At 45.6% G+C, this 25739-nt stretch overlaps 1 protein-coding gene across 4 annotated transcripts in view; it reads right to left on the bottom strand.

Moving 5' to 3' along the window:
- gramd1c (GRAM domain containing 1c) overlaps positions 1 to 25739 on the bottom strand; it is a 59852-nt gene that overhangs the window by 14757 nt on the left and 19356 nt on the right. For all 4 annotated transcript variants that reach the window (XR_010018012.1, XM_063048351.1, XM_063048353.1 and 1 more), the window contains exons 3-6: positions 11302 to 11473; positions 5763 to 5943; positions 4591 to 4734; positions 2376 to 2494 (exon numbers count right to left, since the gene is read on the bottom strand). Coding sequence is in view for 3 of the 4 variants with exons in the window: in XM_063048351.1 (XP_062904421.1) it covers positions 2376 to 2494; positions 4591 to 4734; positions 5763 to 5943; positions 11302 to 11473 (616 nt within the window). In the remaining variant the exon portion in view is untranslated. The remainder of the gene's footprint in view (positions 1 to 2375; positions 2495 to 4590; positions 4735 to 5762; positions 5944 to 11301; positions 11474 to 25739) is intronic.

Raw genomic sequence — 25739 nt, forward strand, 5'->3', positions numbered from 1 at the left:
GCTGCCTGACCCACTGAGACACCAAGACCACCAGGTTGATACAAGCAGCCCTGATAAAATTGATCAATACCAGATTGTTGCAAAGACTCAGCTGGTTTAGGGGAGCAGACCTGTTTTACTTCCTTGCTCCAGCTTGTGTGTGACTCCAGACCCTTCTGTCGTTAACCATCCTGTGACATGACGTTGTAGGATCTATCACCACTGCCTGAACTCACTCGGCTGGAGGAGTGCACTGGGAGCAGCCAACTTGTCTGTGCATGCACCCTCTACGCAATGCACTGCAGCTACTCACCTGGGCTGCTCCGACAGAACGTCCCAAACACAACACCCAGCCCAACAAGAGGACAAGCGAGTGTATGGGAACCCCAGCCACGCAGGGAGGTCCAAGCATTCGACTTTTGGCTCCTGGTCACAGCAGCACCTCTGACCCGAGCTTTGACATCTCCATTGTTTTTACCCTCTTTCTCCAATTACCCCTCTAATCTGTTAGCCAGACGGTACCACGAACGTGAGAGAAAAGTCACCTCATTATAGGAAAGACGTGGAAGCTTTAGAGGGTGCAGAGGAGATTTGGCAGGATGCTGCCTGGATTACGAGGAAAGATTGAGAAAGCTGGGGCTCTTCTCTTTGGAGTGAAGGAGGATCTCAGGAGACGTGGTAGAAGTGTACAAGGTGATAAGAGGCATAGATAGAGTGGACAGCCAGTGCATTTTTTTCCCCAGGGCAGAAGTGTCTAAAATTGGAGGACATAATTTTGAGGAGCTTGGAGGAAAGTACAGGGAGGATGTCAGAGATAGGTTTTTTTTTTAAAAAACAGAGAGCGGTAGATGCGTAGGGCATGCTCCCAGGAGTGGTGGTAGAGGCAGATACATTAGAGACATTTAGATAAGCACACAGATGAAAGACAGAGGGCTGCTGTATTTGGAAGATCTTAGAGTAGGCTAAAGATTGGCACAATTTCATGGGCTGAATGGCCTGTACTGCACTGTGCTGTACCGTTCTGTGTTCTCTGAACATCAGAGTCAGCTGGGCTGCATTCTTTCAGAGGGGCTTCCTTCGTCCTGCCCATCCCTGCTGCCTATTCTGCAACCCAAACTCTCCCAGTCCACGAGGAGCCTCAAACCCAAAACATCAGCCTGCTTCTCTTCCCACAGACGCTGCCCAACCCCAAGCATTGCTCAGAAAAGGGGACAGTCTGTGTTGGCGTGCAGCACTCAGGCTGATAGTGCTGGGGAAGGAGTTCCATCAGACTTTGATCTGAAGGGATTTGTTTAATTACAGCAAGTAGAAAGTCGAAAGCTCTCCTGTTACAAACACAAGATTCAATTTCTCTCCTGGTCTAACCCGGAGGATAAATGACTTGGGGTCTTCAGTCTATTTTTCTCTTTAAATGTGCAACTCCCATTTTGCTATCACAGGACAGTGGCCCCACACCCCAGGCTCAGTTCAAGCAAATTGCAGGTGTGCAGTACAAAGCAAACAATTCCAGGACAGAACCTCGACAATGCAGTCTTCTTACGATAACAAAGGTAGCAAATTGGTTTTCATGAAGTTAGCAATAATAATGTGTTTATTTAAATGCTTTTAAGAAAAAGAGATTACTGACCCAAGGACACTCAGTGAAATACTTACTGAAGCACAGTACTGTCATGGGGCAACTGTTCTGTACACGGCACGATCCCACGTGTCAATGGGATAACAACCAAATACTCTGTGTTTAGGCGTCAGCAGAGGAAAGGACGTCAGGGAATGATAGAGCAATCCCCCCCCCCCCCATGTGTTGTGCCATCTGTTATCGTCACCTACACCAAGGAAGCATCCACCTGCTTAGGAAACAGCTCTTCGAATAGTGCGTTGTTCCTTTGGTGTTGCAGTGGGCCATGTGTTCAGGGTATCGACATAGGGCTTGAGTAGACTGGCAGTGGCAGGAATCTTATCCGGCAAGTACTGCTTACACCCTCAGTCTATTGTAATGCTAGATATCTGGAGATACCAGCGTACCGCCTGGGTTACAGGAGAGGATGGACAAACCTGGGTTGGACAAACTCTGGAGCAGCGGATGCTGGGTAGCCGCCCACCTGATGGCATGAACATCAGTTTCTCCAACTTCCAGTCGTTTCTCCCCTCCTCCTCTCTTTTTCCATTCCCTCTCACCCCGCTCACCTGCCCATTCCCTCCATCTGGTTCCCTCCCCCTTCCCTTTATACCGCGTCCTACCAGATTCCTTCTTCTCCAGCCCTTTACCTTTACCACTCATCACCCCCCCAATTTCATCCTCCTCCCCCCACTGACCCACCTTCCTCCCGCCCCGGTCTCGAGACCAGATGTGCCTCAAGGTCACCAGTAAACACAGGCAGCTAGTAAGAGGCCAGTACCTGATCCTCCGTTGCAGTAGAGAACTTGCCGATCAATGGGTTTGTGATGGTTATTACATATTTCAGAGTCCTTTTCTTGTTACCACTCACATCTTTCTCCCATGAACCCATGACGAAATCTGGGGGAACAAGATTATATTGTCAGTGTGTGCTTGGTAAGTCACAGATAGATTCCAAGCATCTGAATAGCACAGATATGCTGAGTCTCTGTGCGCCCTGTAGAGACGCAGAGAGATTTGCCTACTTTGACACAAGAGCCAGCCTTCCATCTGTTTTCCTGCCACTTGCTGTACTTGCAAGCTCCTGCACAAGGGCTTCACAAATCGCTTTGAGCTGCAGCTTCCTCTTCAAACACTTTCCATTCTAAAATGAAAAACACATTCCCACTCTTCACACCATTTGTCTACCTTCTGCCCACTCACCAACCCTTCGATATCACCCTAAGCAGTACACATCCTCCTCATGGTGGCCTTCTCCATCTGTCTTTTGGTCATCTGCACCATACTCACTTTCATTCATCTACATTGTAAAACTGTTGTCCCAGCTCTGATCTGTATGGTACAAAACTGACCCCTCATCCATCCTTGCTACATCCTTCCTGACATCTGGCAACATCGCCTTCTGTTTACCATCTTCTCAAAATCCACTGTCAATCCGGCCACCGGCTCCACGTGTCCACTCTCAGAACGCCGTCCGACACGTGACCCTCCTCAAAGCCACACTGACTCTGCTCAACTAACCCCCTCTTCCTGTTGTACCGTGTAAAGGAACTCTCACTGTTTCTTTACTCCTCAGTACTTTGACCCCATTGTTTATTTTCTCTCTGCTGTCTTTCTTGTTCTCCTTTGGTGAATTTATCCAGGCGTCTGGGTCGACTGATCACTTGTGCCTCCTTGTTTTTTTTTGCTTTAACCTATCACTCCTGGCTGGTTCACCCTTCCTTTGTACTGCTCCATCTCACTGGGGGACAGAATTGTTCAACTCCTTAACTGCAGGCTCAGGCCCTGGCCCCGGCCCGGTCTTTGCTGCCAATCCACGCTAGCTAACGCTCTTTATTTCCTGTATGAGATCTAACAGTAATCCACTACAGGCTTGAGCTGCTGCGGTCTGTCCATGCTGAAGGAGAAATCCATGTTTAATTAGTCACAGAGTGGAACAAACGCAGCACTCCCATGCTGACTAGTTTTTTGACCATCTACACAAATCCCACGTGCCCACATCAGGTTGGTAACCTTCTGTGCCTTTCCTATTTAAGCGTTCGTCTACTTTAACCATAGTGATTGTAGCTGCCTGCACCACCTGCCTGGCAGTGAATTCCAAATATCAAACACTCTCAGTACACAAGCATGATACAGCACGGTAGTGTAGTGAGCATCAACGCACTTGCTGCTGTCTACAACGAGTTTGCATATACTCCCCGTGGGTCTCCTCCAGTTGCTCCAGTTCCCTCCCACAGTCCAAAGACTAGCGGGTTGGTAGGTTAGTTGGTCACTCGGGTGGAATTAGGCCTCACGTTTTGAAGATGAGGAGGTTGACAGCTTCACGTTCCCGGGCGAGAACATCGCTGATACCCTGTCCTGGTGCAGACCCATCAACACCTCCACTTCCTCAGGAGGCTAAAGAAGTTCAGCACCCTGTCGACCCTTACCAATATTTAATCGATGCACCTTACTGCCTGCACGCATAACGGCAACTGCTCGGCACGTGACCACAAGCAGCTTCAGAGAGTTGTGGACACAGCTCAGTGCATCGCAGGAACTGGCCTCTGCATATACCTCTCACTGCCTCAGTAAAGCAGCCAGCAGAATTACAATTAAAGGCCCCCGCCCACCCAGACAGTCTCTCTTCTTCCCTCTTTCATCGGGCAGAAGACACAAAAGCCCGAAAGCACACATCACCAGGCTCAGGGGCAGCTTCTATCGCAATGTAATCTGGCTCTCGTACAATAAGATGCACTTTTTACCTCACGATCTACCTCGCTATGATCTTGCACTTTGCTTACCTACGCTGCACTCTTTTGGTAACTTTAACACTTTATTCTGCATGGTTATCCCTTTATTCTAACTCCATTCATTACGTAATGATCAGATCTATAGAAACAATATGCAAGATAAGTTTTTCATTATATCTTGGTAAACGTGACAATAGCAAGCCAATATCAATATCAAAATGTATCACCTCACGCTTGTCAGTAATTATGCAAAATTGCAGTTACCTGTAATTTTTCTAGCATTTATAAATTTCTGCAGAAATTCAGAGTTGGTGAAGAGAAGCTCAAACATCTTGTCTGCATTCATGTTGAACACTCTATTAATGTAAAGTTTACCCTGGAGATCACTGCAAGAAGTTCCCTCTTCATCTGCATAGAATCAAATCATAGTCATTAAAGAATTCCCCAAGAAATATTTCTTCAATACAAAGCACTGCTCTATAAAATATAGATTGCTTTGTACATGACGTGTATTAGCTGGAATGTATAATATGAATTCCCGTACAGCCCAGGAGGTGGCGCTGTTGTCTGCTTACTCCAGCCTCCCTCCTGAGTCATCCCACTTCACCGTGGACAGATTCTGGTAAATGTGCCCTTAACCAGCACCTGATCCCGGGAGACACTTCTGATTTAACTTGTTATTAGCACCACGATTGCACGCTGAAAATGTTGGAAATTCTCAGCAGGTCAGGCAGCATCTGGGAGAGAGAAACAGAGGTAATGTTTCAGGTCAAGAAGCTTTCAGAGGGTGCTGAAACTTTGTCCTTCTCCTGCAACTGTTGCTGCCCATGCCTGACCTGCCAACTGTCTCCAGCATTTTATCTTTGCACTTTGATTTCCAAACCCTTTAGTCTTTTTGAATCAAGTAACATGGTGATCACTGGTCAAATCCTTGTTACAGCACAGGAGCAGGCTATTCTGGCCATTGTGCGCTTGCTGTCTCTGAGTGGAGGAATCCCCTTGGCCTGGATGGTGGGGGCCCCTGATGGTGCTTTCCTGCAACAGTGCACCATGTGGATATGCTCAATGGTGGGGAGGGCTTTACCCGTGATGGACTGGGCCACATCCACTACTTTTTGTGGGAGTTTCCCTTCAAGGGCATTGGTGTTTCCATCCCAGACCACCATGCAGCCACTGTTTCCCTTTTGCACCAGTTATTTTTGGAACAGTCTAAGTTTTATGTCTTGCCCTGTGTTGCTGTTGCAAAACAACATGTTTCACAATGTACTGTATATCAGTGATAATACACACAATTCTGATTCTCAAAAAAAATTGTACGTGGGTAAGAAACTGAATGAAATAAAACATAGCTGAAACCTTAGACTTTATGACCTTGAAGAATAAAGCCTAACGCCAACACTATCATTTGGAAATCATTGCCTGATGTGAGGTTCTACCTTCTAGCATGTCGGACGTGTCGGTCCTGTCCGTGTGCAGCTCCTCATTGCCGTTGTGGTCCAAGCTGGAGGGCGATTGGATGGACAGTGTTCTGCAGCGCCTTCTGCTACCACTCCTCTCAAACGCCACAGGGGCATGACTTCTCTCACAGTTCTCGCCTCTGGCCTCTTCTCTGGGGGGCTGAACACATTCAACAATTTCACTTTCAATTTTGTGACCAATCATCAGTTCAGCCCATTTTTTTTTTAAAAAGAAGATTCTGGGGAAGGAATGCTTGGTTACTACTGGTCTGGTCACACATGTGTTGGAGTATTCACTTGTGTGGCTTCTCCCTTTCTCATGCCCACCGAGCACAGCACATGCAGACGGATAGAGGGGGGAGCGGACTGTAGCCGCGGCTCTAACCAGGGCAAAGAAGGACAGGCTCACCGGGATGGAGCGGGCAGAGCGCACCGCAGTCACGGCTCTAACCCTGAACAAGGAGAAACAGCACCACCCCCACCCCCAGGACGGACCAGATGACAGAGATGATGCCAGTGGAACGGGAACATGACAGGACGGTGGTGTGTACTACAGGAAATATAAAAGGAATTTCAGACATTGGACTGAAGAAGAAAGCTACACCAAAACAAGGCAATGCACACTGTTCAATGGTGAAGGAGGTCTCTGTGGAGATATTAGGGTGGAAGTGGTACAAGGTCATGGTTGTAGGAGCACAGAGAAGCTCACTGGGATGTCCTTCAACATTCTGTATTCCACCCCTGGAAATGGGCAGTGGACGACAGAAACTGCCAGATGGTACACGGTCTGCAGGCTTTGGCCCTCAAAGGAGGTGTAAACGTGGGACTTGTACTTTGTTTGTGGCACTGAAACTCAGCTGAACGAAGTCCATATAGATCTGGTAACTGAAGGCACCCATTTCATTCACTGATGCCCAGATCTGGGCGGAGGTTGGATTTGGGGAAGGTGCTGAAATTGATGGTAAAAGGCCAGACCATGGCCCAATACAGGAAGCCTACACAGCTGAAGCATCATCTGAAGGAGGGGAATTACCGGTTGTGAATGAATGCCAATGGGAGAGGCAGAGACATTAAGGGCATTTAGGAAACCCTTGTTTGTATAGGTACATAGATGACAGAAAAAAAATGAAGGGCTACGTAGATTAACTTTAGAGTAGGTTGAGAGTCTACAAGATGCACTGCAACAACACAACAAAGGTCCTAAGGCAGAAACACACATCAAAGTTGCTGGTGAACACAGCAGGCCAGGCAGCATCTGTAGGAAGAGGCGCAGTCGACGTTTCAGGCCGAGACCCTTCGTCAGGACTAACTGAAGGAAGAGTGAGTAAGGGATTTGAAAGTTGGAGGGGAAGGGGGAGATCCAAAATGATAGGAGAAGACAGGAGGGGGAGGGATAGAGCCAAGAGCTGGACAGGTGATAGGCAAAAGGGATACAAGAGGATCATGGGACAGGAGGTCCGGGAAGAAAGACAAGGTGGGGGGGGGGTCCCCAGAGGATGGGCAAAGGGTATATTCAGAGGGACAGAGGGAGAAAAAGGAGAGTGAGAGAAAGAATGTGTGTATAAAAATGAGTAACAGATGGGGTATGAGGGGGAGGTGGGGCCTTAGCGGAAGTTAGAGAAGTCGATGTTCATGCCATCAGGTTGGAGGCTACCCAGACGGAATATAAGGTGTTGTTCCTCCAACCTGAGTGTGGCTTCATCTTTACAGTAGAGGAGGCCGTGGATAGACATGTCAGAATGGGAATGGGATGTGGAATTAAAATGTGTGGCCACTGGGAGATCCTGCTTTCTCTGGCGGACAGAGCGTAGATGTTCAGCAAAGCGGTCTCCCAGTCTGCGTCGGGTCTCGCCAATATATAAAAGGCCACATCGGGAGCACCGGATGCAGTATATCACCCCAGTCGACTCACAGGTGAAGTGTTGCCTCACCTGGAAGGACTGTTTGGGGCCCTGAATGGTGGTAAGGGAGGAAGTGTAAGGGCATGTGTAGCACTTGTTCCGCTTACACGGATAAGTGCCAGGAGGTAGATCAGTGGGGATGGATGGGGGGGACGAATGGACAAGGGAGTTGCGTAGGGAGCGATCCCTGCGGAATGCAGAGAGAGGCGGGGAGGGAAAGATGTGCTTAGTGGTGGGATCCCGTTGGAGGTGGCGGAAGTTACGGAGAATAATATGTTGGACCCGGAGGCTGGTGGGGTGGTAGGTGAGGACCAGGGGAACCCTATTCCTAGTGGGGTGGCGGGAGGATGGAGTGAGAGCAGATGTACATGAAATGGGGGAGATGCGTTTAAGAGCAGAGTTGATAGTGGAGGAAGGGAAGCCCCTTTCTTTAAAAAAAGGAAGACATCTCCCTCGTCCTAGAATGAAAAGCCTCATTCTGAGAGCAGATGCGGCGGAGACGGAGGAATTGCGAGAAGGGGATGGCGCTTTTGCAAGAGACAGGGTGAGGAGAGGAATAGTCCAGATAGCTGTGAGAGTCAGTAGGCTTATAGTAGACATCAGTGGATAAGCTGTCTCCAGAGACAGAGACAGAAAGATCCAGAAAGGGGAGGGAGGTGTCGGAAATGGACCAGGTAAACTTGAGGGCAGGGTGAAAGTTAGAGGCAAAGTTAATAAAGTCAACGAGTTCTGCATGCGTGCAGGAAGCAGCGCCAATGCAGTCGTCGATGTAGCGAAGGAAAAGTGGGGGACAGATACCAGAATAGGCACGGAACATAGATTGTTCCACAAACCCAACAAAAAGGCAGGCATAGCTAGGACCCATACGGGTGCCCATAGCTACACCTTTAGTTTGGAGGAAGTGGGAGGAGCCAAAGGAGAAATTATTAAGAGTAAGGACTAATTCCGCTAGACGGAGCAGAGTGGTGGTAGAGGGGAACTGATTAGGTCTGGAATCAAAAAGAAGCGTAGAGCTTTGAGACCATCCTGATGGGGGATGGAAGTATATAAGGACTGGGCATCCATGGTGAAAATAAAGCGGTGGGGGCCAGGGAACTTAAAATCATTGAAAAGTTTAAGAGCGTGAGAAGTGTCACGAACATAGGTCGGAAGGGATTGAACAAGGGCTGATAAAACAGTGTCGAGGTATGCAGAAACGAGTTCGGTGGGGCAGGAGCAAGCTGAGACAATAGGTCGGCCAGGACAGGCAGGTTTGTGGATCTTGGGAGGGAGGTAAAAACAGGAAGTGCGAGGTGTGGGAACTATAAGGTTGGTAGCAGTGGATGGGAGATCCCCTGAGCGGATAAAGTCAGTGATGGTGTGGGAGACAATGGCCTGGTGCCCCTTAGTGGGGTCACGATCGCGGGGTAAATAAGAGGAGGTATCCGCGAGTTGTCGCTGTGCCTCGGCAAGGTAGAGGTCAGTACGCCAGACTACAACAGCACCCCCCTTATCGGCGGGTTTAATAATAAGGTTAGGATTAGTGCGGAGGGAGTGGAGAGCACAGCGTTCCGAAGGAGTGAGGTTGGAATGGGGACAAGGTGCGGTGAAGTCGAGACGGTTGATGTCCCGTCGGCAGTTAGCGATAAAGAGATCCAGAGCAGGCAGAAGACCAGAGCGGGGTGTCCATGAAGAAGAGGAGGGTTGAAAGCAGCAGCTGCTGAACGAGAACAGCAGATACCCAGGAACACCACCACTTGGAAATCCCCCTCCACGTCACTCACCATCCTGACTTGGAAACATATCGCTGTCCTTCATTGTCACTGGGTCCAAATCATGGAATTCCTTCCCTAACAGCACTGTAGGTGTACCTACACCTCAGGGACTGCAGCGATTCAAGAAGGCAGCTCATCACCACCTCCTCAAGGGCAACTAGGGATGGGCAATAAATACTGGCTTAGCTGGTGACACCCACACACCATAGATGAATAAATTTTTAAAAAGTTTGGCACAACATTGTGAGCTGAAGGGCCTGCATTATGCCGTAGTGTGCTTTGTGAAATCTAGATCGGATTTCACAGAAAGTTACTTGTTTATGAACTCTGGGCATTCTCTTTAGCTTCAATGCCACAGCTGACTGTAGGCTGAGTTAGCGCCTCATGGCTACATTGTCACTGGCCACAGCCGGTACAAGTGGTTGATGAATTTGATCCACAATTTGTCAATTCCAACTTGTCCCCCAGCACCTCCTCAAGTTCTAACTCCACAAGATGGCAGTACACCATTGAACTATCCCTGAAGTGCTACTTCCGTGCTTCATTGATACAACCTCCACAACTTCCCATGCAGCTGACCCAGAAACTCTCAACTTGTGTACGTGGAGGCTCCAGGTTGGTCAAGGCACGGTATTTCTGTTCTCTGAACAATGCCCTGCCAATCTGAGACAAATGCCACTGCGTGCCCAGTTAAACCAACCATGAGACATGAGAGCCGAGTCAGACCATCCCTTCCACCTCTTCTGTTAAAAACGAGGCCTTGTAGGAAGAGCCAGTTGTTTGAGCACCAGCCTGGTCTCGACAATCCCAGGAAACTGTCCAACCACATATGAATCCAAGATGGTGTGGAGTTGCAGAATCTATCAAGGTTGTGGCTCAGATTTCATTGTTTCTTTTTAGGTTCATAGGGATGGTGGGGGGGGGGGGAGAAGGTCATCGGTCCACGTCCTTCCAACAACTCGCTGACCCTGGGCGGGGGGGGGTGCGGAGAACCAGCCTCACTATACTAATGTGTCGGACTGACATCCAACCATAGGAGAAACACGGACCAATGACCCCACCGCCCAGCTAGGTTCACAAATCAAGATCGAGTGTCCAGGGTCCTGTTGTTGGTGAGTTCAGAGTTTGAGGCCTGGTGTTTGGTGATCAGTGGGTCCTGGGGTCGATGCTGAAGGTCAAGGGTTGAGGGTCGAATAGTAAGTCCAGAAGTTGAGGCCCGTTGGCCGGGCCAGAGTCTGTGAATCTGCTGAGTCTACAGGGGAAGCTGAAAACCCAACGTCTGTAAAGCAGAGTCCGCCGGAAGCTGAAGATGTCTGGTCTGTCCTGGGGTTAGAGCACTGTGTACGTGCCTGGATGGGAGGGAGGAACAGGGCTCTGTGGCGTTCTGCCAAGCGTCGTGGGCGTGCCACATTGGCACCAGAATGTGTGGCAACACTTGCTGGCTGCCCCCTGCACACCCTGGGCGTGTGTTGGCAGTTAACACAAACAACACATTTCACTCTACGTTTTGATGTACACTTGGATCTTTATTTCTTTAAAGAATCTAGAACCACAGGGAACACGGGGCAGGAAGAGGAGCTGAGACTGGAGGGCAAACGTGCCCTCCACAGAATGCAAAGCATAAACACTCAATCCTGGGAATGGGGATCACAGACCTCGGAGTGAGGTCAGTTTCTGAAAGGACAATAAATCAAGGCAGATTACAGACGCACAGGAGAAGTGCAGGAAAACGGATAGAAGGCAATAACTGTTAGCAGATGTAAACTTTGTGACGGAGTGAGTCGCTGCCGAGCCAATAGGACAAAGGAAAGTCAAAGATCCGGGAACGGTGGACAGGAGGGGGGTGGGGGTAGACTTCCTTACCGTAGCTGGTCCATTGTCCTGGGTCGTAGGTGTGGGGATTATAAATGTGGTGTCTCCAAACGGCAGTGGGGTGCTTGAACCCTGAGCACACGCATTAGTCCGGGATACTCTGGGAGAACTTGCTGAAGATCCTTTATCACCATGGTCAGTGCACACATCTTTTCCCACAGGTCTAAACAGGAACAACACAGTCATGCACCAGAAAGGGTTTCAACACATCACCTTTCACAACCTCTCTCTCTGTATCACATTGCAAGTAACTATATTCTGAACGGACAGGCATTCTTCTCTCAAATACCCATCATTTTTGATACAGGGGAAAGTCAGATTTAATGTCTTTGTTTGGTCCCATCTTCCCGATTTGCTTTGTAGTAATATTTGTATTACTACTATCGGAGAGGACGTACAGCAGGGGTTCCTGACCTGGGAATCACAGGCGCCTCGGTTAATGGTAGCGGCCCATGGCATAAAAGAGGTTGGGTACCCCGATACAGGATCCTGTGAAACCCTACTGAACAGCGTCTTCCCCTCTCCCATCAGATTTCTGAGTGGCCCACGAACACTACCTTGTTATTCATCAGTTGCTCCATTTATTTTGTAGCTTATAGTAATTTTTACATTTTTGCACTGAACTGCTGCTACAAAACAACAAACCTGATGATGTAGGTCAGTGATAATAATAAAAAAACAGAATATAGAACACTACAGCAGAGTACCTATTCTACTACAGTCTTCCAGGGTCAAAATAGAAACATAGAAAACCTACAGCACAATACAGGCCCTTTGGCCCACAAAGCTGTGCCGAACATGTCCTTACCTTGGAAATTACGAGGGTTACCCGTAGCCCTCTATTTTTCTAAGCTCCATGTACCTATCCAAAAGTCTCTTAAACAACCTTATCGTATCCGTCTCCACCATCGCCAGCAGCCCATTCCACACACTCACCACTCTCTGCGCAAAAATCTTACCCCTGACATCTGCTCTGTACCTACTTCCGAGCACCTTAAAACTGTGCCCTCTTGTGGCAGCCATTTCAACCCTGGGAAAAAGCCTCTGACTATCTACATGATCAATGCCTCTCATCATCTTACACACCTCTATCAGGTCACCTCTCATCCTCCGTCGCTCCAAGGAGAAAAGGCCGAGTTCACTCAACCTATTCTCATAAGGCATGCCCTCCAAACCAGGCAATATCCTTGTAAATCTCCTCTGCACCCTTTCTATGGTTCCCACGTCCTTCCTGTAGTGAAGTGACCAGATCTGAGCACAGTACTCCAAGTGGGGTCTGACCAGGGTCCTATATAGCTGCAACATTGCCTCTCGGCTCCTAAACTCAATTCCACGATTGATGAAGGCCAATGCACCGTACGCCTTCTTAACCACAGAGTCAACCTGCGAAGCTGATTTGAGTGTCCTATGGACTCAGACCCCAAGATCCCTCTGATCCTCCACACTGCCAAGAATCTTACCATTAATACTATATTCTGCCAAACTATTTAACCTACCAAAATGAACCACCTCACACTTATCTGGGTTGGACTCCATGCCATTTTTCAGTCAAGTTTTGCATCTATCAATGTCCCACAGTAACCTCTGACAGCCCTCCACACTATCCATAACATCTCCAACCTTTGTGTTATCAGTAAATTTCTTAACCCAACCCTCCACTTCCTCATCCAGGTCACTTATAAAAATCACAAAGAGTAGGGGTCCCAGAACACGTCCCTGAGGCACACCTCCATGCAGAATATGACCCCTCTACAGCCACTCTTTGCCTTCTGTGGGCAAGCTAATTCTGGATCCACAAAGCAATGTCCCCATGGATCCCATGCCTCCTTACTTTCTCAATAAGCCTTGCATGGGGAACCTTATCAAATGCCTTGCTGAAATCAATACACACTACATCTAGTGCCCTACCTTCCATCAACATGTTTAGTCACATCCTCAAAAAATTCGATCAGGTTCATAAGGCACGACCTGCCTTTGACAAAGCCATGCTGATTATTCCTGATCATATTATGCCTCTCCAAATGTTCATAAATCCTGCCTCTCAGGATCTTTTCCATCAACTTGCCAACCACTGAAGTAAGACTCACTGGTCTATAATTTCCTGGGCTATCTCTACTCCCTTACTTGAATAAGGGAACAACATCCGCAACCCTCCAATCTTCCGGGACCTCTCCCGTCCCCATCATCGCCTCCCGCAGTAGCCTGGGGTACATCTCGTCCAGTCCCAGTGACTTATCCAACTTGATGCTTTCCAAAAGCTCCAGCACATCCCCTTTCACCTTTTCAGCTTGCTGCATGGAATTCCCTCCCTGACAGCACTGTGGGTGTACCTGCACCTCAGGGGCTGCAAGTGGTTCAAGAAGGCAGCCTTCTCAAGGGCAACTAGGGATGGGCAATAAATGCAGGCTTAGCTGGTGACACCCACATCCCATAAATAACTAAATAAGGTACCCAAGAGCCTCTTAAATATCTCTAATGTACACTACCTATAAAAAGTATTCACCCTCCCCCCTTTGTAAGGTTTCATGTTTTATTGTTTTACAACATTGAGTCACAGTGGATTTAATCTGGATCAACAGAAAAAGACTCTTTCTTGCCAAAGTGAAAGCAGATCTCTATAAAGTGATCTAAATTAATTACAAATAGAAAACGCAAAAAATAGATTGCATAAGTATTCACCCCCTTTAACATGACACACCAAATCATCACTGGAGCAGCCAAATTGGTTTTAGAAGTCACATCATTATTTAAATGGAGATCACCTGTGTGCAGTCAAAGTGTTTCAATTGACTGTAGTGAAAGTAGTAAAAATACACCTGTATCTGGAAGGTCCAATTGGGCGGTTGGGAATTTTGTCGATTCGCTGAAGCGACGGTTGTGGCTTGGGGCAGGACACGGGGGGGGGGGCGCGGGAGGAATCAGCGGTGGTTTCCCTTAACTTTTGGTTGGCCTGTTTGTTTAATTTTACGTATTTTATTAATTTATTTTTCAGGCCAGTAGTTTGGAAAGGGTTAGTTTGTAGCCTATGGCTGCAAAGGGGGGGGGGTTGAAATTGAAATTGAAGGCGGGGGAGTGGGAGACTGTGGAATACCCCAGAAGTAAGGGTAGCCAAAAAAGGGGTACATCAAGTGAAAGACCCTGATGTAATGGGGGACAACAACTTGAGGAAAATGGGTGACTTGGAGGAATTTATAGTTCTGTATAAAATTAAAGGTCAGATGGAAGGGGAAGGAGGATTTAGAGCTCTTAATCCCCTGAAAGTGGCAGCAGCATTGGAGAAACAAATAGGTAAAGGATTCCAGGCCAAGATTTTGTCTAATGGATTGCTGAAAATTTGTTGCAAAGATGTTGACCAATATAGCAGTGCTAAAACGGTGGGAAAATTGGTTGTGAAAGTGGAGTGTATTACTCAGAAAGGAAGGAAGGGAGTTAGGGGGGTAGTGTATGGTATTTGGTCTGGCATAACTGAAAAGAAAATATTGGACAATATTAAAGGTGGTGGAGTGATTGAGGCCAAATGATTAAAATCGAGAGAAGGAGGTGATTGGGATTCCCCTGTTCTTCTGGTTTTTGCAGGTGATGTTCCTCCAACTAGAATCTATCTTGGGAGCTTGTCTTATCAAGTTAGAGAATATATTAGGCCTCCCTTGCGCTGTTATAATTGCCAGAGATTTGGACACGTTGCTGGTTCATGTTGAGGTAAAAGAAGACGTGTGAAATGTGGAGAGGATCATGTAAGGCAGCAGCACCTAAATGCAGTAACTGTGGAGGGGACCATAAAGCGGTGTTCAGAGGATGTGAGTATTTTACCAAGGTAAAGCAGATTCTGGTTGTTAGTAACCAATATAAAAATATCATCTGCTGAGGCAGTGAAGAAAGTTGATAGAGAGCAAAGGATAAGTAAAGATTGGAACGATGGGGAGTCAGCACATTCTGCGTTCTCAGACCTATGGTTCCTTCAGACATGTTGATGACTAAAGAGTCTTTTTTGGCGTTTGTTGTTGATGTACTGGTCGGGGCTAAAACTACAACCAAGAGGTCGGATATGATAAAAGTAGTTGTTGGAGCTGCAGAGAGATTCCTTGATATAAAACAGGTTTTGCCAGAAAAATTACATGAGTATATGACAAACAAATAATCACTGAATACTTCCCAGTTGTCGGGGTCAGAGAGTATGGAGGAGCTTTATGTGGATGAAGAGGCCGATAATTAGTATTCGGATGTTTTTAATATTACCATGGAATGCAAGAAGTTTAATTGCAAATGGTCAAGAATTAAAAAGATTTGTTGGAATTTTTAAAGATAAGCCTGATTTGATCTGTATACAGGAGACATGGTTAAAGCCTCGTTTAGATTTTGTGATCCCTGGATATGATAGTTTGAGAGCTGACAGAATGGGTAAATCTGGTGGAGGGTGTGCAACTTTTATAAAAACAGGACTTCATAAATCTAATCTTGAAATTGTGGCTGTGGAGGTTTGGAGCTCTCTTGGTCAAACAATTTTGATTAACTTTTACAATCCATGTAATATGATGATATCAGATTTTGATGAAATTATGAATAAGGCAAGATTCCCTGTAATCTGTGTTGGAGATTTCAATGTCATAATCCTATATGGGGTAGTGAAAGTAAAGACAGTAACGGAGCAGTAGTAGAGGAGTTTCTAGATAAATACAATATGGTACTTCTAAACGATGGAAGGCCTACAAAATTTAATATTGTAAAGAATACTTGTAGTCACTTAGACTTATCAATCACTTCCTCAAACTTAGCCAGGGTTGGGGGATGGGATGTTATGGACAGATACACACTAAGAAGTGATCACTATCCTATATTATGTCGATTTGGTAGAAATTTGATAGTAGAAGTTGAGGAGAGGTCTGCTAGGTATAATATTTCTTTGGCCCGTTGGGATGAGTACCAGGAGAAAGCTGTGGATATAATAGAAGAGATTGATAGCAAGGGCTCCATAGACGATTGGAATGAATCCCTCTGTTCTATAATTCATAAAGTTGCTCAGTTGACTATTCTGCTACAGAATGTTCCTAAGGTTCGAGCATTAGTCCTGTGGTGGAATAAAAAAAAATGTGATACAGCAGTAAGAAACAGAAATAGAGCTTACAGGAAATTAAGAAAGTACCCAGTGTTAGATAATGTTATGGAATATAAAAACGAAAGAGCAGTAGCAAGGAGAGTAATTAAAAATGCAAAGAGGGATAGTTGGAGAAGATTTTGTGGAACTCCTGAACCCTGAGACACCTATAAAGCAGCTATGGATGATCATTCACAGAATGTCAGGGATATATAGGAAACCATCTATCCCAGCTGTGCTGGAAGGAGATATTAAAGCTGTAATCAATAAAGAAAAGGCTGATGTGTTTGTAGAGGTGTTCCAAGCGTTACACAGTTCTGGAGAGTTGGGTGATTTGAGAAAGGAAATTATGTTAAAGGAAAGTTGGAAATTGGACAGGAGTTTGGATGATAATAGCTCCATAAATTTGTTTTTCTCCCTTCAGGAATTGCAGGAAGCTGTCCAATCAGGTTCAAACACTTCTCCTGGTAGGGATGGACTGTTTTGAATTGCTTAAGCATTTAGATGACTCTGTATTAATAGAAATGCTAGCTTTGTTTAATTCAGCGTGGAAAGAAGGAAAATTACCAGTAGAATGGAAGCATGCTGTGGTAGTTCCAGTTTTAAAGCCAGAAAATAAGGGACATTTGCTGCCTACCAAATGGTTTTAGAACTGGAAGATCAACAATGGAATCTGTTGCTCTTTTAGATCATGACATTAAAAAAGCATTTCAAAATACAGAAGTAATGTTAAGTGTATTTCTAGATATTGAAAGAGCATATGACTCACTATGGAAGGATGGTTTATTAATTAAACTCTATGATGCAGGAATTAGAGGTAGAATGTTTAATTGGATAAAAGATTTCCTTAAGGAAAGGACAATTCAAGTAAGAATAGGCGGAACAAGCTCCAAGTCCGTTAGACTAGGTAATGGTACCCCTCAAGGAAGGGCCATTAGTCCAGTTCTTTTTATTTGGCAAATCATTTGCAGACGATGGTGCAATCCGGAAAAGAGGAAGAAACATCAAGTATATATTAAAGCAGGGACAAAAGGCTTTAATGTCAGTTGAAAACTGGGCAAATAAATGGGGTTTCAGGATTTCTGCTTCTAAGTCCAAATATATGATTTTTGGCTTTAGAAGAAAGATTCCTGATTGTGAATTGTGTCTATACGATTCTCCACTAGAAAGAGTCAAGGTATCCAAGTTTTTAGGTGTCTGGTTTGATGAAAGACTTACTTGGAGGGTTCAAATAGATAAAACAATTGGAAAGTGTGAGAAAGTTTTAAATGTTATGAGAAATATTGCTGGATGCAACTAGGGAGCAGGGCAGGAAACTATGTACTTAATATATCTAGCTATGATTAGATCAGTTATAGATTATGGTTGTATTGCTTATGGTTCCGCTGCTACGGCAGTGCTTGGAAAACTAGACACTGTGCAGTCCAAAGCACTTAGACTCTGTTGTGGATCTTTTAGAATAACATCAGTCCCGGCATTATGTATGGAGATGGGAGAAGCGTCTCTACATTTAAGACGAGTTCAGTTGGGCCTGCAGTATTGGGCAAAACTAAATGGCTTCAGTCACAGCTGTCCATCAAAATATCTTTTGCAGGGGAAGTCGGAGTGCCAAAGTAAAATTAAAAGATATCCATTTTTAGATTTGGTTAATAACTGGGCTGTGAAATTGAAACTGATTGAGGAAGACATAGCTGACCAAATTTGCTTGCCACCCATTCCTTTTTGGCTTTTGTAGAGCAATTTCATCAGCGTTGATCACAATATTTAAATAATAAATGGGGATCTTATCTGAAGATTTTTACTGATGGTTCAGTGGACCCAGGGCAGGATTTGGGATGTATGTGTCTCAACTTGGAGTTAAGATTGGTCACTGGGTTTCAGATGGTGTTTCTGTCTTTGCAACAGAATTATTAGCGATCCTCTGGGCCTTGTGGTGGATAGAAGACTCTCAATCACGTAGGGTTATCATCTGTTTGGATTCTGCTGCTGCCTTGGAGGCTATAAAAGGGAGTAAATCAAAAGCTCGTCCTGACATAGTTATTGAGATTCTCTTAGTTTTGTTTAGAGTAGGGAAGATGGGTTGTGCAGTCATATTTTCATGGATACCTGGGCATGCTGGGGTGGAGGGAAATGAAATTGTGGATGGCATTGCGAAGTCTTCCTTACAGAGCAGGCAAGTAGAAATTAGAGTTCCCCTAGGCAGAGCAGAATTGAGAAGTAGGAGTAAAAAAAGCTATAGAGAAAAAGTGGCAGGAGGATTGGAAAAATGAATTAAGGGGCAGGCATTATTTTTCTAGTCACCCACTAATTACAACGGTCTCAGACTGTTACTTCTTAAGTCGTAGAGATATGGTGAAATTTACAAGACTTAGGTTGGGCCATTGTGGGCTAAACTATTATTTAAAGATAATAGGAAAACGTCCTACTGGATTATGTGACTGTGGTAGTCCAGAGACAGTCCAGCATATTTTGCTGAGTTGTAATCAATATAAAATTGAAAGGAGCATATTGTTCAGGAGGCTATCTGGCTTAAATGTATTTTGTTTTTCTATTAAATCCTTGATTGGCCACCAAGAGAACCACCACCTGATTGAAGAGTTTATTATTCAGTTTATACATGCGACTAGTTTATATTCGAGAATTTGAGTTTCTTGAAGTTCTATAATTAATTATGCATCCTGCGGAGGGCAGTAATACGCCAAGGTGCGTCTCAACTGCCGGAAACAGAAGAAGAAGAAGAAGGTGGTCCAATTGCTGGTGAGTCAGTATCCTGGCAAAAACAACACCGTGAAGACAAAGGAACACTCCAAACAACTCCATGAAAAGGTTATTGAAAAGCACAAGTCAGGAAATGGATACAAGAAAATTTCAAAGTCACTGAATACAGTTAAGTGAATTATTAAGAAATGGAAAGAATATGGCACAGCTGTAAATCTGCCTGGAGCAGGTCGTCCTCAAAACCTGAACGACCGTGCAAGAAGGGACTAGTGAGGGAGGCTGCTAAGAGACCGATGACAACTCCGGTGGAGTTACAAGCTTCAGTGGCTGAGATGGGAGAGACTGCGCATACAACTGTTGCCCAGGTGCTTCACCAGTCACAGCTTTATGGGAGAGTGGTAAAGAGAAAACCATTGTTGAAAAATACTTATATGAAATCTCGGCTAGAGTTTGCCATAAGATATGTGGGAGACTCTGAAGTCAGATGGAATAAGGTCCTATGGTCTGATGAAACCAAAACTGAGCTTTTTGGCCATCAGACCAAACGCTATGTTTCTTGTAAGCCAGACACCACACATCCTGAAAAACACACCATCCCTACCGTGAAGCATGGTGGTGGCTGCATCATGCTGTGGGGATGCTTCACTGCAGCAGGTGGGCTTGTGAAGGTAGAGGGTAAAATGAATGTAGCAAAATACAGGGAAATCCTGGAGGAAAACCTGATGCAGTCTGCAGGAGAACTGCGACTTGGGAGAAGATTTGTTTTCCAGCAAAACAATGGCCCCAAACAAAGCTCCAGAGGAATGGCTTAAAAACAACAAAGTTAATGTCCTGGAATGGCCAAGTCAGAGTCCAGACTTCAATCCAATTGAGAATTTGTAGTTGGACTTGTAAAAAGGGCTGTTTACTCACAATCCCCATGCAATCTGACAAAGCTCGAGAAGTTTCATAAAGAAGAATGGGGAAAGATTGTACTGTCCAGATGTGCAAAGCTGATAGAGACCTATCCACTCAGACTCAAGCCCGTAATTGGTGCCAAAGGTGCATCTACTAAATACTGACTTGAAGAGAGTGAGTAATTATGTAGTCAATTATTTTGTGTTCAATAATTGTAATAAATTTAGACCAATTTGTAGAAATTTGTTTTCACGTTGACACCAAGGAGTCTTTTCTGTTGATCAGTGTCAAAAAAGCCAGTTTAAGTCTACTGTGATTCAATGTTGTAAAACAATAAAATATGAAAACTTCCAAGATGGGGTGAATACTTTTTACAGGCACTGTATATGCCTCTACCAACACTGCTGGCTGCACGTTCACGCACCCACACTATATATATATATATATATATATATAAATATATATAAAAAAGAATAAAACAAACTAGCTCTGACAACCCTAATTCTGATTCTGTGTTTACCCTAAAATACGGGTTCCCAACCTTTTTTATGCCATGGACCCCTACCATTGACCATGGGGTCTGTGAACCTCAAGTTGGGAACCCCTAAAACTATGTTAAGAAATGTTAAGATGAGAAAGCAACACACACAAAATGCTGGTGGAATGCAGCAGGCCAGGCACATTCCATAGGAAGAGGTACAGTTGACATTTCGGACCCAGACCGTTCGTCAGGACTAACTGAAAGAAGAGATAGTAAGAGATTTGAAAGTGGGATGGGGAGGGGGAGATCCGAAATGATAGGAGAAGACAGGAGGGGAAAATGGAGGAAATATGAGAATATCTGGAAAATAACAATAGTAGTGGCACAGACTTGTGGAAAGGATAGCATGTTTGACTCATTATTGGTATTCTTTAAGAAAGTAGAATAGATGAGGGGGAAACCGGTAGATGAGGTCCCACAGGAGGTTGACCTCTAAGGTTAGAGCCTGTGGAGGTGAGGATAATGGACTGACATGGGTTGAGAAGTGGTTAAGGAACAAAAAGTGAAGGAATGGTACGTACAGATAGTTCTGGGGTCAGCAGGTTGTGACTGCAGGGACTGTTGCTCGGGCCCTGCTCAGTCTCAATCAGCATCAATGGAACCAAGTTTACAGATGGGGCTGTGAGGAGGGAGGGAGATGAAATGAGGCTTGGAGAGGATCTGGAGAAGCTCGGTGAGTGGGAAAAGGGGTGGCAGATGGGATTTACTGTGGAAAATGGCTGATCTTACATAGGCACACACAGCACTTCTTGTACATGCTGAGAGAGGGCCAAAGGCACCTGTGTATCGCAGTACACAAATCAATGCTAAATACTTTACAGGTGTGGCAAATGCGGCATCAGTCTTTATTGTGAGAGGATTTTACTACAGAAGCTCCAACACTGCGGCTTCTATGGGGCCTACCAAAGGTGTTAACTGTCTTTCTTAAATGCACTATATATCTTACGATTGCAAGACCCCAGTGGACATTAAGAGCTTAATGTACTGCAGGTCTGCCAATCAGCAAGTGGACTAACTGGACTTGGTGAAGATCATGCTGCTGCCTGCATTGCAGAGCCAGAGTCAGTGTGTGAAGGAGGCGTGCGGTCTAACAGCAAGTGATCAGCTTGATCACTTACCTTACAATCGCAAGACCCTGTAGGACGTCGTTAATCTAGAACCCTGCAAGTCTGAGTCACTGACTTGTTGGCGAACAGCGGGGAAGCTGTGTTGGCGAGGTATAGGCCTCAAGCCACAGTGTTGCCCGTTTGCTCATGCCTGGGGGAAAACAAAGTGCTGGAGGCCATGTGGCATGGCCTATGTACTGGAGTCAGTGCTGCCCTCTGGTGTTCACTCAGCAGACAAGATGTATTGTTTTTGACTGTGGACTGCTGCAATATTCATGGACTCAGGGACCTGAACTATCTATTTTTTGTGAGACTGTATTTTACTTCTGTCTCATATGTGCCTTGTGCTGTGAATAACCGTTGGTCATGAGTTTTTCACCTTGGTTCCAGAGTAACGCTGTTTCATTTGGCCGTATTTATGGGCATTCATGCATGGTTGAATAACAATTAAACTTGAACTTGACGTCTTACTGCAGTTGTACCGGAGTGCACCCTAATTAAAGACCATGTTCTTGGAATGTAGTGAAGATTCCCTGGATTAGTTCATGAGACACTTGTCTTGTGAGGATTCATTGAGCAGATGAGGCCTGTATATTGTTTAGAAGAAACAAAAGTGATGCCAATGAAATATAGTTAATTCATACAAGGTCCAGCAGGCAGGGTGTTTCCCCAGGCTGAGAAGTCTGGAAATAAGGTCACTGCTTCGGACCAAGGGGAACAGACTGAGACTAGGAGAAATTTCTTCCCCTCGAGGGTGGTGAGCCCAGGATTCCCTAGCCTGGAGGGTAATGGATTTCTGGGCATCAGGAGACTGAAAGGAAATGGTGTCTGGGCAGAAATGTGGTGTTGAGGTAGAAGATCCAGATGGGGGGGTAGAGAAGGCTCAAGGGACGATGGACTTGACTCCTGCTTTTGAGGTCCTCATTCAAAGAGGTCAAAGTCCAGCAATGGTAATAGGTCATCACTCTGACACATCCATCGCTCTGTACACCTCCTCCATGGCCAAAGCCAGGCAGAGGTGAACTTCACCCTGTCCTGCCTCTGCGCCACTCTCTGTGTAGTGTAGAAGTACAGCAGGCACTCTCTAACTAAATCAAAGGAGGATGAGGGGCCACTTGATAGAGGGGTAAAAGATGGTAAGAGGCAAGGATAGAGTGGACAGTGACTAACACCAGTGGGCTTAATTTTCAGACAATTAGAGGGAAGTACAGGTGGGGCAGGGGAGGTCAGAGGGAGTATTTTTAAAACAGAGTGGTAAGTGCGTGGATCACACTGCCAGGGGTGATGCAGAAGCAGATACTTTAGGGACATTTAAGAGACTCTTAGACAGGCTCATGGATGAAAGGAAAATACGGGAGGGAAGAGTTAGGTTGATTTTAGATTAAAAGGCTGTCACGACATCCTGGGCCGAATGGCCTGCACTGTGCTACACTATTCTGTGCCATGTTCTATAAGACACTGGCTTACTCACAACTCAAGAATTTGACCCAGGCAAACTACGTCCTTGCAACACTGATAAATAGGGTAATTGTGTGGTGACAGGGTTAAAGTCAGGTCAGTAAAGAAATACAGTGGGGAAAACTGCTGTCTGGAAAAGAAAGTTTTAGAAATGCAGTATCAGAAATGGACAAGTTATAATAATAGGTGACCTAGTAGTAGCTACTAGCCTCAAGGGAAACCTCTACCCCACTGTTGAATGTTTCCCCAAGTACATTAAGATGGACTTGTGACCTCATTGTGACTTTATACACTGTTTATCTGCACTGCACTTTCTCTGAAGCTACTGTACTTCATTCTGCACTGTCTGCACTACTGTAATGAATTGATCTGTGTGAACAGTATGCAAGACAAGCCTCTCTCTGTACCATGGTACATTTGACAATAACAAACCAACTAAACATTCTTACAGTTGAATATTTTCAAGTCGATAAAATATTTTGGTACTTTCCTTCTGAAGCACCAACTGCAACATGGGTCTACCTTTCAGTATTGCTGCTGAGCTAGTCACTGGGTTTCCATTCTGTAGTCGATGGTGTAATGTATGGATCCATTTCTTTTAGAGCAATGACCCCCCCCGGTTACCCCCTCAGCATTACGTATTGAGCTGTCCACACCTGCGTATTGTCCTCTCTCTCCCTCTCTCTCACACTGCAATGACAAAACACCAGTTAAATCCATCTCCCGTGTGCGTGCTTTTATTTAATTGACACACATTTGTGCACAGACACAACACATCGGTGACGAGTACGAATCCGAATGTCAGAGAATATTACCGACTGCACCGACAGCTACCGGGCAAAACAGCACGAGAAGGCCGTCACAGACACTAACAAACGCACGAGTACAGTGCATAGTAACAGTGAAAGACACACTGAATTTAAAGTGAAAATAACATGGTGATGGCTTCAGTCAGGAAAGTTGACGGATTTTATACTGCTAATGAATGCTGGGAGTTGTGTAACGAGAGGGTTGAACTGTATTGTAATGTGAACAACGTAGAGGAGGAAAAGAAAGCCCCTGTGCTTTTTAGCTTAATAGACCCAAGAACGCACAGTCTCTTACGCAACCTAGTAACTCCTGAAAAGCCAGCAAGTTACAATTTTACAAAATCACTTGAGCCCTAAACTGCTGGTAACAGCTGAGCAGTTTAGATTTAACAAAAGGAACCAGTCAAAAGATAAAGCATTTATGAATACATTGCAGAACTGTGCAAACTTTCCCAGAACTGTGACTATAGAGATGGACTTTCTGGTGCATTAAGGGGCAGGCTTGTATGTGGCATGCATTGTCAAAGCACTCAAAAGAGGCTGGCAGAAAGAGACCTAACCTTAGAACGGGCATTGACCATTGCAATGTCGTTAGAGACTGCAGCAAAGGATGCAGCAGAGCTACAGAAAAGGAGGTTAGAAGGTGAAATGCACAAAATATCCCTGAATGATGCAAAAATCCAAAGATGTTAGCGACTGGCAAATCCTCCCATGATGCAAATGACTGTTGGCTCAAAGAAAAAGTCTGCAGAAAGTGTCATAGGCAAGGTGAGGGAGAGGGGGAGAGGGGGAGAGGGGGAGAGGGGGAGAGGGGGAGAGGGGGAGAGGGGGAGAGGGGGAGAGGGGGAGAGGGGGAGAGGGGGAGAGGGGGAGAGGGGGAGAGGGGGAGAGGGGGAGAGGGGGAGAGGGGGAGAGGGGGAGAGGGGGAGAGGGGGAGAGGGGGAGAGGGGAGAGGGGGAGAGGGGGAGAGGGGGAGAGATTTTTGTTTGCCTTGCACAACCAAATGAAAAGCCTTAAACACAAAACTAAGCAAATGCATAAAGTTACCGAATGTGAAACAGAATCAGACAACATAGAGTCTGACAAAGGTGAATTGTCATGCCTAGAACTGCAGAGAACAACTGAAGCAGATCACAAAATCATTTGGATCACAATAGATTTGTCCAGTGTAAAACTGAAAATGGAGCTGGGTACAGGGTCATTTTTGTCCATAATTCCGGAGGCTGACTCTGAGACTGTTTTCTAGGATACCATTAGAGAAGACTTCAGCGATGCTAAAGACTTACACAGGCAAAAAAAGTGTTCCCCAAAGGCAAACCGAACAAACTGAAGGTAAATGTGACACACATCAGTTAGAAGTTTATGTGGAGGCTAGCACTTTTCAGACATGAATGGTGGAGGAAAACCCAACTAGATTGGCACTCAGTCAAAGCTCTCAGTGTGGCATCAACAGGCAACAGTAGCACAAATGGTAGCACAAACCAGACACTGACACAGCTGCTTAATGCTAATAAGAATGTGTTTGATGACAAAACTCAAAGGCACAAAACCAGAATTAAACTGGGTGAAACAGCAACTATAAAGCATGTCCAGTGCCTCGCGCACTCCATCCTAAAGTGTTGCTGAACTGCAGAGTTTGGAGGCGTCTGGAATTCTCTCCAAGGTTGAATGGAGTGACTGGACCATGCCCATTGTCCTGGTGATCAATGAAAGGGAAGGCCGGAGCTATTCGCACAGGTGGGGATTTCAAGGTGAGCATCAACCCAGTGCTGCGTTCTGTGCAGTATCCCCTGCCACGAACAGAAGAT

Source organism: Mobula hypostoma, chromosome 5 (assembly GCF_963921235.1).
Source record: "Mobula hypostoma chromosome 5, sMobHyp1.1, whole genome shotgun sequence".
NCBI lineage: Eukaryota > Metazoa > Chordata > Chondrichthyes > Myliobatiformes > Myliobatidae > Mobula > Mobula hypostoma.